The sequence below is a fragment of the Leptonychotes weddellii genome, chromosome 14 (assembly GCF_054177405.1).
Source record: "Leptonychotes weddellii isolate Sample4059 chromosome 14, ASM5417740v2, whole genome shotgun sequence".
NCBI lineage: Eukaryota > Metazoa > Chordata > Mammalia > Carnivora > Phocidae > Leptonychotes > Leptonychotes weddellii.
Window position 1 is genome coordinate 78,031,596 of NC_138382.1, and position 15,472 is coordinate 78,047,067.

General features: G+C 58.5%; 1 protein-coding gene across 2 annotated transcripts in view; it reads right to left on the reverse strand.

Annotated features, from left to right (window-relative positions):
• The window catches only part of VAV2 (vav guanine nucleotide exchange factor 2), a 151,787-nt gene that overhangs the window by 105,100 nt on the left and 31,215 nt on the right, over nt 1–15,472 (reverse strand). For both annotated transcript variants that reach the window (XM_081803902.1, XM_081803901.1), the window contains exon 2: nt 14,260–14,376. In XM_081803902.1, coding sequence (XP_081660028.1) covers nt 14,260–14,376 — 117 coding nt within the window. The remainder of the gene's footprint in view (nt 1–14,259; nt 14,377–15,472) is intronic.

The window sequence follows — 15,472 nt, forward strand, 5'->3', positions numbered from 1 at the left end:
CAGGGTGGGGACCCTACCACAGGCCGGGAGCCAGGCTCCCCTAACTGTGCCCGAGTGTCCCCCAAGAAAGCAGCAGCTCACACGGGTGAGGGGGTCTTCCATCAGAGGCTGAGCCGACAGCCTCGCCTGGTCGTCCTGAAAGGCTGTGCTTGGGCCTCCCCTCACCTGGGGCCTGGGCTTCCGGGGCCACAAGAGACCCACCAGAGGGCCACAAAGCAGGCCTGCGTCCCCATCGGCACCACAAGGGTTTGGCTAAGGCCCACTGTTCCAGGCGCAGGCGGCCTGCCGCGAGGACCATTCCTCCCCAGGCGCCCGCCCTCTGAGCGCCCTGGCTGACCCTCCCAGAACCCCATGACACAGAGAGCCTTGGGTTGGCCTGGGGCTGGGGCTGCTGTCACCCTCGGAGCTCCCTCTGCTGCCTCCGCACGCCTGCCAGCCTGCCACAGTGCCCAGTGATGACCGGCTGTGCCCTCCACACTGATGGGGGCCCTACCTGGGGTCCTGAAGGTCACGGTCCATGTGGTCTCCAAGTACCCTGCACACGCCCGAACTGAAAACCCCCAATTCCTAACTTCCTGCCTGCCCCCTTCCTGGCTGGCTGGCGCACCCGCCACGTGGGGCACTGCTTCCAAGTATGGATCAGAAACTCTAACTGGAGATGTAACTCATAATTAGCCTTTGATTAATTAAAAATGGGAAAACTAATTACTTAATAAATGTCGTTGGCTTCATTTGCATACTATTTGAAAACCTACAGCCCTAAGAGGAGAGGAGAGGATATTCACAAGGGTCCTTGGAGGGCAAGGCCGGCCACATGGACTCAGCAGGTCCCCTGAGGACCTTGGTCCTCAGCCTCCAAACTCCCACACGTGGGAGCCACCGCCCCCCCACCCCCCCACCCCCAGACAGCACACAACACAGAAACCGAGGCTGTGGGGTCTGTCCCACTCAGCACTCTGTCCCCTGCATCTGGCCCAGCTGGGCGCTCCCTCCTAGGTGGTAGTGGAAGGAAGGGAGGGAGGGAGGGAGGGAGGGAGGAAGGCAGGGGGACACTGAATGTCCAGAAAGGGAGCTGAGTCTCACTCAACGGTCGCAGGCCTCTGGGTCTCAAGCCCAGATACAGCAGGACCCACCTCCTGACCGCTGCCTTCCAGAGCCTCACTGATAGAATGAGAGCTGCCGCCAGGCTCAGTCCTGAGCTCAGCCCTTCTTGGCAGTGACATCAAGCATGCATGGTGCCTCCAGTCTAAAGAGACCCAAGAGTGCTCGCCTTCCCTGCCCTGCCCTGTACTGCACAGAGCATGAGACCAGGATCAAAGGTGTCCACACCCTCCATGCCACGCACAGCGGGCAGCCAGGGGCCACCGTGCTGGAACCCCCAAGACAGCAATCATAGCCACTTCGTTCCCAGGAGGGCCCCATGACAGCCACGGTGCTTGCAAGGCTGTGCCGAGCCCGGTACGTCCACACGACCCCGGGCCAGGAGCGCACCTTCCCAGGACAGCGGGGGACGGTCCCAGTGCTGGCTGGACCGGCGCGAGGGGCTGGCCTTGACCTCAGGCACCGGGCCTTCTTGTCTGTGGCCTCAGCCGAGTCCACCCGTGTTCACGTTCTCCTTGCACGTCCACTGAGCCGCCCCTTCATCACGATTACCAGCCGTCCCTGAAGAAGCAGTCTTCCCATCAGGCACCCAGCGACCCCTATTGCATCTGGGAGCAGCCCCTCCGCATCCCGGAGGCCACCCCAGGGACTGGGCTCTGACTTCAAAGCTGGCCCCACCGCGTTCCCATGAGCTCCTACCGCTCCACCTGGCTCCGTGGGGAAGCTGGGAGGAAGCCCCGGGCCTAAGCAAGAACAAGCAATCAACCGCAGATTAATACAAATCTCCGCAGAGCCCGTCTGCCGAGATGTTCATTCTTCATGGAAATCAAGCCACAAGCACTGGATGTGAGGGCTGTTCCAACGATGTCTGCATGTAGCAGTCAACCTGAGTACTCCTGGCGCTGGCAGGTAGAGCGGGCGGGAGACGGTGTGCCTCTCTGGTCCCCACCAGACAGCACACAGGGACAGAAGGGGCTCCCGGGCTCCTGGTCCATCTGGGGCTGGTGAGGGGCCCGGGCACCCTTTGGTCTCAGTTCACTCCGCAGCCGCTGGAAACTTGTCCCCCACTTCCCGCTGCCCTGTTCCTGGGAGGTGCTGGGGCAGCCCCCACCTGCTCTACCTGGCTGAGCTGGGGGAAAAGAACACCCACCCTGTCATCTCTCTTTCCTTGGCTCTGGCAAAGCCGTGACCCCAGAACCGTCTCCCTGCCTGGGCTCACATGCTTCAGGAAGGGGCCTGACACCCCCATGGGAAAGCAGAGGTGCCCAGTGGACCAAGCGCCCCAAGTGGGGATGGTGCTGGGGGTGGGTGACTTTTAAGGATGGGGATCTTGAGGCAGGTGAAGCAGGGCCCAACCGGGCACACTCTTCTCAGACGAACCAGCAGATGTGGTCACTCGGTAGGCGCTTCTGTTCCCTGTCTTCAAAACAAACGCCCGCCCTCCCTCGAACACATGCTCAAACGGCTCTCTACAAAGGGGGCCGAGACAGTCCGATGCAGAGGACAGTCTTTCCAAGAAACAGTGTTGGGAAATCTGGATGTCCACATACGAAAAACAGGACAGTTGGACACTGAGTTCCACCACATACAAAAATTAACTCGAGATGGATCAAAGACCCAAATGTAAGACCTAAAACTATAAAGCCCTTAGAAGCAAACATAGGAGGGGCGCCTGGGTGGCTCAGTCGGTTAAGCATCTGCATTCGGCTCAGGTCATGATCCCGGGGTCCTGGGATCGAGTCCTGTATCGGGCTCCCTGCTTAGCAGGGGGTCTCATTCTCCCTCTCCCTCTGCCACTCCCCCTACTTGTGCTGCTCTCTGTCAAGTAAATAAATAAATCTTTAAAAAAAAAAAAAAGAAGTAAATGTAGGAGAAAAACTTCATGATGCTGGATTCAGAAATGATTTGTTGGACAGGGCGCCAAAAACAGAGGCAACAGAAGAAAAAACAGCTACATCTGACTTCGTCAAAACTGAAATCTTTTATGCATCCAAGGACACTCTTGGGAGAGTAGAAAGCAACCCATGGAGTGGGAGAGAGTGCCTGTGAATCATATACCTCTCAGGGGTTAATAGCCAGAATATATAAAGAGCTTGCACCACTCAACAAGGAACAGATTAGAACATGGGCAAGGGCCTTGAAGAGACATCTCTCCAAAGAAGATACACAAATGGCCAATAAGTACATGAAAAGGTACTCAACATTACTAACCATGAGGGGAATGCAAATCAAAACCACAGTGAGATACGATTTCACCCCCACTAGGATGGTTGTATCACAGACACACACACACACACACACACACACACACTCAGTAAGCAGTGCTGGCAAGAATGTGCAGAAATTGGAGCCCTTGTGCCCTGTTGGGAATGCCAAATGGTGCAGCTGCTGTGGAAAATATTAGAACAGTTCTTCAAAAAACTAAACGTAGAACTACCACGGGATCCGCAACTCCACTTCTGGGCAGATCCCAAAAGAAACAAAAGCAGGAATCCAAACAGGTATTCGCACTCCCGTGTTCGCAGCAGCACGATTCACAACAGCCAGAAGGGAGAAAGGGCCCAAATGTCCATCCACGGGCGACAGGTAAACAGCAGGTGATGTATCCGCACAATGGAGTATTACCCAACCTTTGAAAAGAATGGAATTCTGACAGGTGCCACGACGGGGTGAACCCTGGACATGGGATGCTGAGGGAGAAACACCGGACACAAAAGGCCACATGTGATGGGGTTCCATGCATAGAAAACATCCAGAAGAGGCAAATCCATAGAGACAGAAAACAGATGGGTGGTTGCTCGGGGCTGAGGCATGGGAGAGGAAAGACCGTTTCCTTCTGGGGCAACGAAACAGTTCTGAACAAGACAGCAGCGGTGGTCCCACCACACTGTGAATACACTGAATGCCTCTGCCGTGGGCACAAATATGGTTAAATGATCATTTTATGTTATGTCCATTTTATCACAGAAATTTTTTTTAAAGAATTAAAGTCAGAGCACCTGGGTGGCTCAGTGGGTTAAGCGTCTGCCTTCGGCTCAGGTCATGATCCCAGGGTCCTGAGATGGAGCCCCGCATCGGGCTCCCTGCTCCGCGGGGAGTCTGGTTCTCCTCCCTCTGCCTTTGTGCATGTGCACATGTGCACTCTCTCCCTCTCTCTCTCTCTCTCTCTCAAATAAATGAATAAAATATTTTAAAAAAATACAGATTTAAAAAATAAAGAAAAAGAATGAAAGTCAAAAAGGACCACCCAGGATACATAGCCACAGGCTCCAGCCCAAACTCCCTAATCCTTGAATGGGGCAGAGGGGTGGGGAGCCTGCATGCTGCACCCTTTCGTGGGGTGGGGAGAAGGGGGGTGAAGCTTTTGGAACCTCCATGGGGCCTCTCCCCCAACACGGTCCTGGCTGCACTCTTTGTGATTCAGAGGAGGCGCCCCCCACTCCCAGACCCGACCCTGCTGCTGGTGGCTGGTCGCTGAGGGCTGCAGACCCCTCCTTGCCTTTGCAAGAACCAGTATACCCGAGAAGGGCCTCCCAGCGTGCCAAGAAAGGATACCTTGTCACAATTAATTATTTACATTTTGCTACTTTTTCCCTCTCTCCTTCTTACTGCCGTTCTGCATTTTTTGCTGCAAACATCAGACTGTCAGGCTTCAACAGAAACAATGTCTTGGGGCACTGGGGAGAAACAATTAGCCAATTAATATTTAATTAACTGCGGACAGATAAAAAAGGCACGAATGAGTCACACCAGGCTGAGCTGAGAAAAATGCTAGCTCTCAGCCACTTGGGTGGGGCCGCCGGGTAAAGCCAGACACAGAAGACAGGATGACACAGATATGCATGGCTTGCCCGACACCCACGGGGACAACAGGCGCGCCCGGGACGACCACCACCAAGGGGTCATCCAGGCAACGGTCTGCTCACAGATGGGGAAACTGAGGCCCAGAGAGGCGAGCAGCCACCTGCCCTTGTGCGGTGAGGCCTGGGCACACCCTCCTGGCCCCATCTCCTCCATCCCCGGCTTCTCTGCAGGTTTGACCGCTGCCGCCACACGCACCCAGAGAGTCCCCGAGTCCACTCTCCCCGAAAATGAACCGTGAGCAAGAAGAACATCAACACGTCCGGTCGCTCCTCAGCCAAGGCCCCTCTCGGAGACCTCTCGGGCCAGGTGTGGGCGCCACAACCTCCCTGGGACCCCGCCCAGGGGTTTGGAGGGACCATCACAAGGGCCCAGAGGCCCCCAGCCTCACGCACAAGAGCTGACCAGTCCACATGGGGGGCAGGCCCAGACCGCATGGCTCGTCACACTTGTTCATTTTCAGGACTCCCGCACTGAAACCGAAAGCCCCCCGCCTCATTCCCTCCGCCACCATGAAGGCTGTGTCGGCCAATGGCTTGCGCCTGGAAGAGAGCAAAGAAAACCACCCCCACCCCAGTTAGGAAACAGCGGGTCAGCATCCGAAGGGCCTCTTTGACTCTGCACAGATGTGTGCACGTGAGTGCGTACGTGTGTGCATGCAGGGCTGTCCAGGTCCCCGGAAAGCGGGTGGGCTCCCCGCGGCCGGAACAGACAGCCCGCAGAGAGTAGGAGGCACTGTTTGGAGCAGGAAAGCTGTGACGCCAGCCCCGCCTGAGCCCTCCTGGGCCTGGGGCAGCTCCTGCATCTGAACAAGTAATTAGTGCACAGTGGACTCTGAGACCAGAGCGCCTGGCCGACGACGTGCAGGTGGTCACCGCGGTGTCAGTGTCTGCGAGTCATCAAACGAGCGGCCTCCAGTGAGCGCCCAGGGCCCTGCACGCCGCGAGTGAACACACACGAGGAGGGGACGGGCAAACGCGCGGCAGCGCAGGGCCTGGGTGCCTGAGGCGGCCTGCTACGTCCTTCCCTGACCAGACAGCGCCCAGGGGACACGCTCATCGATGCAGACACTAAACAGAGAAATCAATGTTGGGGCTGACGCAGCACAAGCTGGTGGCAGGAACCACAGGCCGCACCCCAACCCCCACCAAGGCCACCAGCCACCTGCTCAGCGGGGGTGAGGACAAGGGCACCACCCTGAGAGCTGCGGGCTCAGAAGCTAGCACGCACGGCCGCACCCTGCCAGGTCCTCCTCCACACTTCTCAGAGGGAAGGCCGAGCTGCAAACCCATTTTACAGATGGGGAGACTGTGGCCCCAAGGGGTGAGATGACCTCTGAATCCAGCCCAGTGCCATCTGGGCCCCATTCCGTCCGGAGCTCTGAAAACTGTCTCAACGGCTCCATTTCTACCTGGCTTCTAGAAGCTCTAGCACAGCCAAGAAGCCCCAGGACAGCGAGCAGGGGGTGGGACTGGTGGGAGGAGCAGAGGGGGAGACGGCAACAGCGGGAACACACGGGAGGTCTCGCAGAGCAAGCCGGTTCCGTCTCGTGGGCCAACTCCCCAGTAGACTGCTGGGGAGCTGCAGTGTGTGCTGATGGGCAAGCACGGAGCGGGGGGCAGCTCGTGCCAGATCTCCCACACCTGGCGGGACGGAGTGGGGGTAAGGACAGGCCGACAGAGGAGGGTGCCCAGCAGAGACAGGGAGTGGAACTGAGGGAAGACGGGGGAAGGGCACCTGTGTCCGACAGACAGAAGCTAAGGGGGCATGGGGTGGCACGCAGATCGGGCTCTGGACCCAGCCAGGGCAGTCGGGAGGGACAGGGATGCTAGCAGATGCGCCCCTGCTTCCCACGCCCAGGACATCATCCAGTCATCCCACAGGTGCAACCAGGCCTGCCACAACTCACCCCCTCCACCCCTCGACCAAAACCCCAAACCCGGGGAGGCGGGCCTGGGCTGTTATGGACCACTGGTTTCAAACTGCATTTTTAGCCTCTTGGGAACCCTTTATTTAAGCAAAATGCCAGGCAAATGCGATATGGAGAGCAGATAAGAGTAGTCTCACTCTGATTCGGCAGGCCCTGCCCTCCCAGCCTCCTCCCGGCCTCCTGAGAGGCCCAAAGTGGTCTGAAATCCACTGCAGGAGGGAATTACCTGCACCTGTTCTCACCTTCATTTGGAAAGACAAGCATTCACTGCCATGCATCTTCTAAACAACCAACAGCCTGCTCTTTCGTGCTTTAGTCCTCTTACGGCCTCTCCCTGGACAGTGCTTCAGGCCTCCACACTGCCTCCTGGCCTCCATTCTGCCCTGCCAGCCTCCACCCTAGCCTCCAGCCTAGCTTCCCAACCCCCTGCAGGTGGCAGAAATCCACAGGGCTGACCACGCCCCATCCCTGCATACAGCCGCCTCTCCTGGCGGAAGGGAGGGTGCGGCAGAATACGCAAGAACCCCCCTCTCCCAGCAGGACCCCAACAGACCCCCGATTCCACCGTCTCTGTGGGGCCCAAGCAAGATGCGTCTTCTCTCTGGGCCTCAGGTACCTCCCTACTTCATGAGGCCCCTGAGGGACCTAAGGAAGCCAGCAGGGAGCCCCGAACCTGCGAGCCACTGCTACTGGCAGGAGGAGGACAAGAGGGAGCGTGGGAGGAAGGGGGGATGGGGATCCCGGAGCGGCCCCAGCCCCCTTCACACACTAAACTAAGGAGCGGCCCGTGGGACCGCCCCAGCCTTGCTGAGGGCCAGCTTCAACCACCTCTAAAGTTTCTGAGCCTAGACAATGTCTTCATGAATCATAAATCGGAGAATTAAACCCACTTGTTGGAGGGTGTGCAGACCCTCCTTGAGGGTCATCGGTTCTGCCCAAACAGAGGCTAAAGCGAGCCCCGCTGACCAGGGGCACCTGTGGGTCCCAGGCGGGCAGGGCGGCCTGGGCTGGGGGCGGCACACACTGGGAATGGGTCCCTGACGTCGGCGATGGGGCGCCACCTGGGGGGAGGTCCTGGATGCCCAGTCTCCTCGGGCCCCAGTGAGGCGGCTGACCCACGGAGGGCGCCAGGGCTTCTTGCGAGGTGCCCCCCCGACCCCGTCCTGACTAGAGGCTTCCCGGGCTCCTCCTGTAAGATCCACGTATCCATGCAAACACAGGCAGGTGTCCCAGCGTGCTGAGTTCGATTCTAGACACCTGGGAGACATCAGTAACCCAAGTCCCCACGGCCAGGAGGTGGACGGTGACAGGCACACCAAGAAAGGACGAGTTACTTCGTGGCAGCGCTGTCCACAGAGGAGCCGGCAGCAAAGGGGGCACGCCACCCCTCTCAACAGTGAGATCTGAACAGAGACCCCAGAGGGGAGGAAGGCGGCCCTGCAGCTATGGGGAGACAGTTCTGGGCAGGGGGCGGCCTGCAGGAAGCCCAGGGAAGGGAATGAGTGCGGCAGGGGTGGGGAGCAGGGCCCAGGAAGGGCAGCTCCCTGCAGGCTGGTGTTGACCTCCTGTTCTGTGAGGTGGGGTGAGGACACCCAACGTCACGGTGCACGGGAAGATCATGTGAGCCAACCCACGGGGCCAGCGCACAATCAGGAGGTGGAGCTGTCCCTTGGTCATGATTATTCTCTGCGCTCTCCAGGGACCAAAATACCAGAAGAAAGCCACAGAAACTCTGCGGTCTCACCAGGATCTTCTCTCCAAAATTCCCAATCAGCTTGCAAGCCGGGGCAATGGCGTTCCCTGGAAGATCCAGCCGAAGCAGGCCCCCCGTGCGGCCTTCCCACGCCCCCTCCCACTCTGGGCCCTGTGCGTCCGACAGAGGGCACGAAGGGAAAAGAGGAAGGGTCCACGGACCGGCGGGATTTCCCACGAGCAAGCCCTGCGGGCTCACATGCCCCACACGCGCCCCACCCAAACTCAATCCCTTTAATGTGAGAAATACCAGGGGAGCCACCAAAGAAGGAACGACTTCCGGAACCAATTTTCCAGATCCTCCAGCTCCTGCTGGATGGAGCCTGCTGGGGGGTGGCGGGGGAGGAAGTGCAGGAAGAGGAAGAAACCACTAGTAAACCCAACCGGGACCCAGGCTTCATGTCCTTGCTGAGACCTCATGTGCCACGTGAGGGCCCACACTGTCTTCATCTCATCCCTGCAGAAAGGAAAGCTCAAGGGGCGCCTGGGTGGCTCAGTCGGTTAAGTGACTGCCTTCGGCTCAGGTCATGATCCCAGGGTCCTCGGATCGAGCCCCGCATCGGGCTCCCCGCTCGGCGGGAAGCCTGCTTCTCCCTCCCCCACTCCCCCTGCTGTATTCCCTCTCTCGCTGTCTCTCTCTCTCTCTCAAATAAATAAATAAAAAAAATTAAAAAAATAAAAAATAAAAAAAAAAGAAAGGAAAGCTCAAGGGGCCCAAGTCTTTGCAAAGTCTGCTTTGCTAAGCCCCCCTCTCTCTGGCCGGCCACCTCCACACCTTGCTCCAACAGGACCCACACGAGAGAAGGCTCTGGAAAGAAAGCACCTGGCCGGCTTCCTCTGGTGAGCGGGGCTCGCTCCTTCAGTGGCTGGCAGCACCCAGGGCTCCCGCAGCCCTCGAGGGTCTCCAGGGGTCCACCTGCCCACTGCCCCAAGGCCTCTGCCCAGGGTCTCGCCAGGGAGCAGAGAACCCGGTTAAGTAAACACCTTCTGAAGCTTCATGGGCCCCCAAACACCAGCTCCCTCTGCACCTGCCCTGCCCGGCCCACTCTCCCCCAGCAGAAAGGCCCAAGGAGATGCCCAAGGGCCGGGGCGCGGGCCGGTCTGTACACGGGAAGAATGAGGCAATCAGCCCAGCTCTCCACAGCGGTATCCCCGAGGAGGGGGCCTTAGCCTTTCCCTTAAGAACACAAGCCTTGCTTTCAGTGAGTCAGATCCTCCGCACAACGAACTCACAGAGGAATACCTCCAGTGTCATGGCTGAGAGGTGGGTCAGAGCCGGGCAGCTTCTGGGAAAGTTCTAGGGTTTCCACTCTCTCCTTTCTTCTATAATTGATGGCACAGGAGCTAATCTGGGCCTCCCCTTGGAGGGCAAATGCCATGCAAGACTTTCTCTCCCTTTTATCTCTAGCCTAGTGAGTGCTTCAAAAATGCATGGTAAATTAAGTGCTTAATGGCTGGGCGGGTGGGTAGATGGATGCGTGGCTGAGTGGGTAGATAGGTAGATGGGTGGGTGGCTGGGTAGCTGGGTGGGTAGATGGATGCATGGCTGGGCGGGTGGATAGATGGTTGTGTGGCTGAGTGGGTAGATAGGTAGATGGGTGAGTGGGTAGATGAACGGGTGGCTGGGTGGGTGGGTAGATGGATGCATGGCTGAGTGGGTGGATAGGCAGATGGGGTGGGTGGCTGGGTGGGTGGCTGGGTAGGTGGGTAGATGGATGTGTGGCTGGGTGGGTGGATAGGTAGATGGGTAGGTGGCTGGGTTGGTGGGTGGGTAGATGGATGCGTGGCTGGGCGGGTGGGTAGATGGATGCATGGTTGAGTGGGTGGATAGGTAGATGGGTAGGTGGCTAGGTGGGATGGGTAGGGAGGTAGATGGATGCTGGCTGGGCGGGTGGGTAGGTAGATGGGTGGGTGGCTAGGTAGATGGATGTGTGGCTGAGTGGGTGGACAGGTAGATGGGTGGGTGGATAGGTAGATGGATGTGTGGCTTGGGTGGGTAGGGAGGTAGATGGATGCGTGGCTGGGCAGGTGGGTAGGTAGATGGGTGGGTGGCTGGGTAGGTAGATGTGTGCATGGGTGTGTGAATGGGCGGGTGGGTGGACGGAGGAATGAATGAATGCACCAGTGCCTTTTCTCCCCAAGGAGTGACTCCTGAAACACGGGAGACAGGAAGCTGAAAAGCAGCTGCTTAGAAAAAGAACAAAGAAACCAGGACAGGGACTGGATCTGAACGCAATCAAACCTTCTTAAATAACAGCACCCCCCCAAAAAAATTGGAAATTTCTAAAGCAGCCTGAGACTAACTAACCAGCTATTCCATTAGGATCCTTTGTACCCCAGAATGCCGTGACTGTATGTAGAAGACAACCATCAAGAAGTGAGACGGAAACCTGCCCCTCCGGGCCCCGGCCCCGCACACCCAGGCCGGGCAGCCTCCCGCCAACCAGTCCCAAACCCTTCCCCCGGATTAAGTGTCAGCAAACCCCTCCACACAGGCTCCAGGCAGGTTCCGGTCAGCAGCAACCAGACTTGGCTCTAGACATCACTCCTTTTGCCCCCCTGGCCTCACCCACGCAGGAGACAAAGGGTCAGTTCTGACCCTACAGAGCGCTGTGCTCAGTACTGGGACAGACACTGCCTTCCTGAAGACTGGAACTCAGCGCTCCGGGGCAGCAGCGGGGGTCAGCGGGAGGACAGAGTGAGAGGTCACATCTTCATGGTCTGACGTCAGTGAGGACCACCAGGCCCAGCTGGAACTGCCAGGCCGTGCTGACTGAGCTCCTGGAGGCCAGAAGGCAAATTCGGGCCCACGGGGAAACCTCCGTAAACATCCCTGAAGTGATGCACAGAACCTACGCTCTGTCTCTGTGGCCAGATGGAGCTACGCACAGGGACCTCCTCGCCAGGCCCATCTCAGGAGGTAACACCTGAATAAAGACCAGACGCACTCCTTCTCAGCAGCCTGCCATCAGCAAGCTCTCCTGTCCACTGCTGCACCCTGCCCAGCACCACCCTCCAGGGGTGGGAGAGTCCTGTCTGTCTGGGTACCAAGCAAAGCAGGCCATGGGCGCTGGGGCTTTGCTTGTATTGGTTTTTCCAGGGTATCCCGTCCCTGGACATCAGGAGGGATTAGCCAAGCAAACAGATTGGAACAGTGGCCCCTCTGGGGAGAGCACGTCCCAGCACCCCAAACCTCTGCTGGCCCCCAGCTTGGAAACGCTAACCACAGGTTTACCTCGGTAAGAATCACGTGCGGGGCAGGAGGAGCTCAACGAGAAGGACACTCAGCCAGATGGACGGGGAGGACGGGGCAGGAGGGGGGCAGGCCAGGCTCTGCTGGAGCCCCACGTGGCTTCCACGCAGTCAACATGAGGCCAAAGGACAGAGGAGAAGGGAGGCGAAGAACAAGGGTGAGCTTCCTGGGACGTGTGCCAGGGACTAAGCACTCCAGGAACACAATTCTACTTCCTGCTCAGCAGACCTCAGAGGGTGGTGTTCTTACCACCATTTTACAAGTAGGATTTGGAGAAACTGAGCCAGTCACTTGGGCATGGCTGCTCGCTGGACTCGAACCCAGCCTGCAAGGGTCTGCAGTCCATGTGCTTAGCTCTCTGGTTCTGTCTTCCAAAGGTGCAGACTTATGAGTAAAATAATAGAGGGAAAAAAATCAGAGGCCACAGATCTACGAGGGTCTAGTTCCGTTTCGGCCAATCCTGGGGCGGGGGGCCAGCAACAAATGCTCGGCACTTCAGGACAACCTACTGAGGGGCTGGACGCCTCGCCACCTCCCAAAGCCAGGCAAACAGAGGTCAGAGGCACCGGGTCACCTGCCAAGTCATCCAGCCAATTAGCAGGGCCAGTTTTTCGAGGAGTCTGACTCAAGGGTCACAACATGGAGAGCAGAGGCGGGATGGGGGGAGCTCTCCCCGAGCCCTGCCCTTCCCGAAGCCGAGGGTCCTCAGTGCAAGGCATGAACTGAGGTCCCCGCATGCAGCTCGGCACCCGGGTCCGAGGCGTCACCTGGCAACGCCCCACCGCGACTCCTGGTCCAAATCCACTGCCCACTCCTGCCTTCCACAGCAGAGGCCACGGCGTGGCAAAGCATCACCAATTCGATGTGGGCAGACCGGAGGCCAGCTCCAGCAGCAGCCTCCACACAGCCCCTCTGCTTGCAGCTGGGACATCACCCTGGAGCCAAGCCGCCTCACTGGAACCTCTGACGAGGGGCACCCCCTTGCAAACCGTGTGGCCACACGGTTGGTGGGTCGTACGATGAGAGTTGGATCTGAATTTATGTACGTCTTACTTACATCATTGCGTTCAGTGGTAGCAAATCAAAACTAAAATGGAATTATAGACTGGATCATCTGCATTTTAACCGCCAGCCAAGAAATGGATTTGGCCAGGGTGTATCCTGTCTTCTTCTCTACACGGTTATTGTAAATAGCGGTTCTGTGCGTGAGTATATATGTACGTGTGTGTGCGTGTATTCCCTGCCCAGGGCACTGCCACGCACAAGGAAGAACAAGAACAGGAGAGGAGTGGGCGCCTGGGTGGCTCAGTTGGTTAAGCAACTGCCTTCGGCTCAGGTCATGATCCTGGAGTCCCGGGATCGAGTCCCGCATCGGGCTCCCTGCTCGGCGGGGAGTCTGCTTCTCCCTCTGACCCTCCTCCCTCTCACGCTCTCTGTCTCTCATTCTCTCTCTCTCAAATAAATAAATAAAATCTTTAAAAAAAAAAAAAAAAAGAACAGGAGAGGAGCTCCAACCCTCTGAAAGCAACCCCGGGGAACTGAAAAGCCCACTGACGGCAAAGGACACCAGCATGACCCCATCCCACCCTCGGCGCTCCCACCCCAGCACACGTGCCCGGGGCACAGGGAAGCAGGGCGGCCTGGGGCCCCAGGAAGGGGCACCGCAGCAGCAGGGACGCGAGTGAGCCTTTCCGGGGGAAACAGAAACTGATAAAAAGTGGCAATCACACAGGGATGGGCTCTTGAGGGGGTCCCTGAATCTCCTTTCTAGAGAATTCCAGAACCCGGGGAGAGTCCCATCAGGCCAGGTGGCTCATGGGGAAGTCCTGGCTACCAACGGTAGTCCTAGCACTGGAACGGACTTCTCCGCACTTGCAACAGCAAATACAGAAGTCCCCCTGCATTTCATAAATCATGTATTCACAGCACATTTCCTCAAACACCCAGTCCCCGATGATGCTTCTCCGATAAATTAAGCAATAAATATCTTCTGATGTTTCCCATCAGCAGGTGGAAATGGGCTCCTCCGGGCAGTCCGGGAAGCGGCTGTCTGGCTGAGCCTGTGCAAAAGCCCTGGGGGGGGGGGGGGCGCGTGGTGCCGTCCTTGGAGAGTGCACGGAGACTGGGGACCCCCCGGGTTGCACGCAGCACAGAACCAGCTCTTCCTTCGAGCCCTCAGCCTCCATCCATCAGAAGACATAATGGTCCCCATCCCAGCCTGCCCGTGCGGGACACAGGGGTGGAAAGGCCCTCGTGGCGCCGTGTTGGAGGGACCAGGCCTGTCCCGTCCGGCCCCCCACCCCCACCCCGCACTGAGCTGGCACTCGGCCACTGCGCCCGGACACTGGAGAAGACCACTCACCTTCCCAAAGTCTCGGACGTCGAAGAGGTCAAAGGGGTCAAACAGCTCACTGTTTCTCAGTCCAAATTTATCGTGGCAGACTTTAAGGAAGGTGCGGATGTTCTTCAAGCACAGGAACTAGAGAAGAGAAGAAAAGAACGCTGAGCCTGTAGGGTCTGTAAGAGCGGCCGTCACCGCAGCAAACTCTGGCTTCCGGCTGCCGGCAGAGACGCGCACTCGGGCCCTGGGAAGCCTCAGCCCCGCCGGCCCGCTGGTCCGGATGCCACCAGAATCCCCGGCTCACCTTGGCCACTCATGTCCCTTTGTCCCGCACCCCCACCCAGAGGATCCCCCGCAGATGATCGTGACTGGAAATATGCTGGTCTTGAGTCAGCAAAAACAGCACGAACACACGCACGCACGCACACTTGCATGCACACACTCACTGCCTTCCCCGGCACAGACCTGCCCCCGTGGAAGCTGTCCTGTCCATGGAGGACGCCGGGAACGGCACACACCAGTCATGGCGGGAGCCTAGAGGACGCACCAGAGCCAGAGTTCCCAGATCCACATCCGGGGCGTCTCCTCCACCCAGCAACCCCACATCTGAGCTCCCACCCGCACTGCGCTTGGCGAAGCAACTGGGGCGGGAGGTTTGGGGTTGGGAGCTGAACGGGATCGCCGGCTGCAGTCCCCGTGGAGAAGGAGCTGGTAAAGAAGGCATGGGGGCAGCAGACCAGGTGGCCTGGAGAGCAGGATTTGGAGTGGCTCAGCCCCAGGTTCAAATCCTGTCCACTGATTCCCAGGAATTTGCAGGACCAGGGACAGTGGCTTCGGCTCCTGAGGCCGGCTTTCCAACCCATGTCTCGCTGGGTTGTGTACCCTGAGGGAACCGTGAGCGCTTGGGTGTGGTAGCGACGGCCCACCAGTCCAGTTGGCAAGGGCGTCCCCGAGGCAAGGACAGCGGCATGCATGGTGCGGGGTCCTGGAGCTTCAGAGCGCTCGTCCTCATCAACAGCCACTCCCTAAGGGCCCAGGGCAGCAAGACAAGTAGAGTGTGTGCCACCCACCGGAAACGCAAACGCAGGGACAGAGACGAAGGGCAGGCTGCAATCACAAGCTACGGCTGGCCCAGCATAAACCGAGCGGCATCTCACCTGCCCGTGTGCCCCCCGCGGGCCGTGCCCACCCCCGGCCCCGGAGCTGGGCTGGGCCGCTCCTCCCGCCCCGGCCA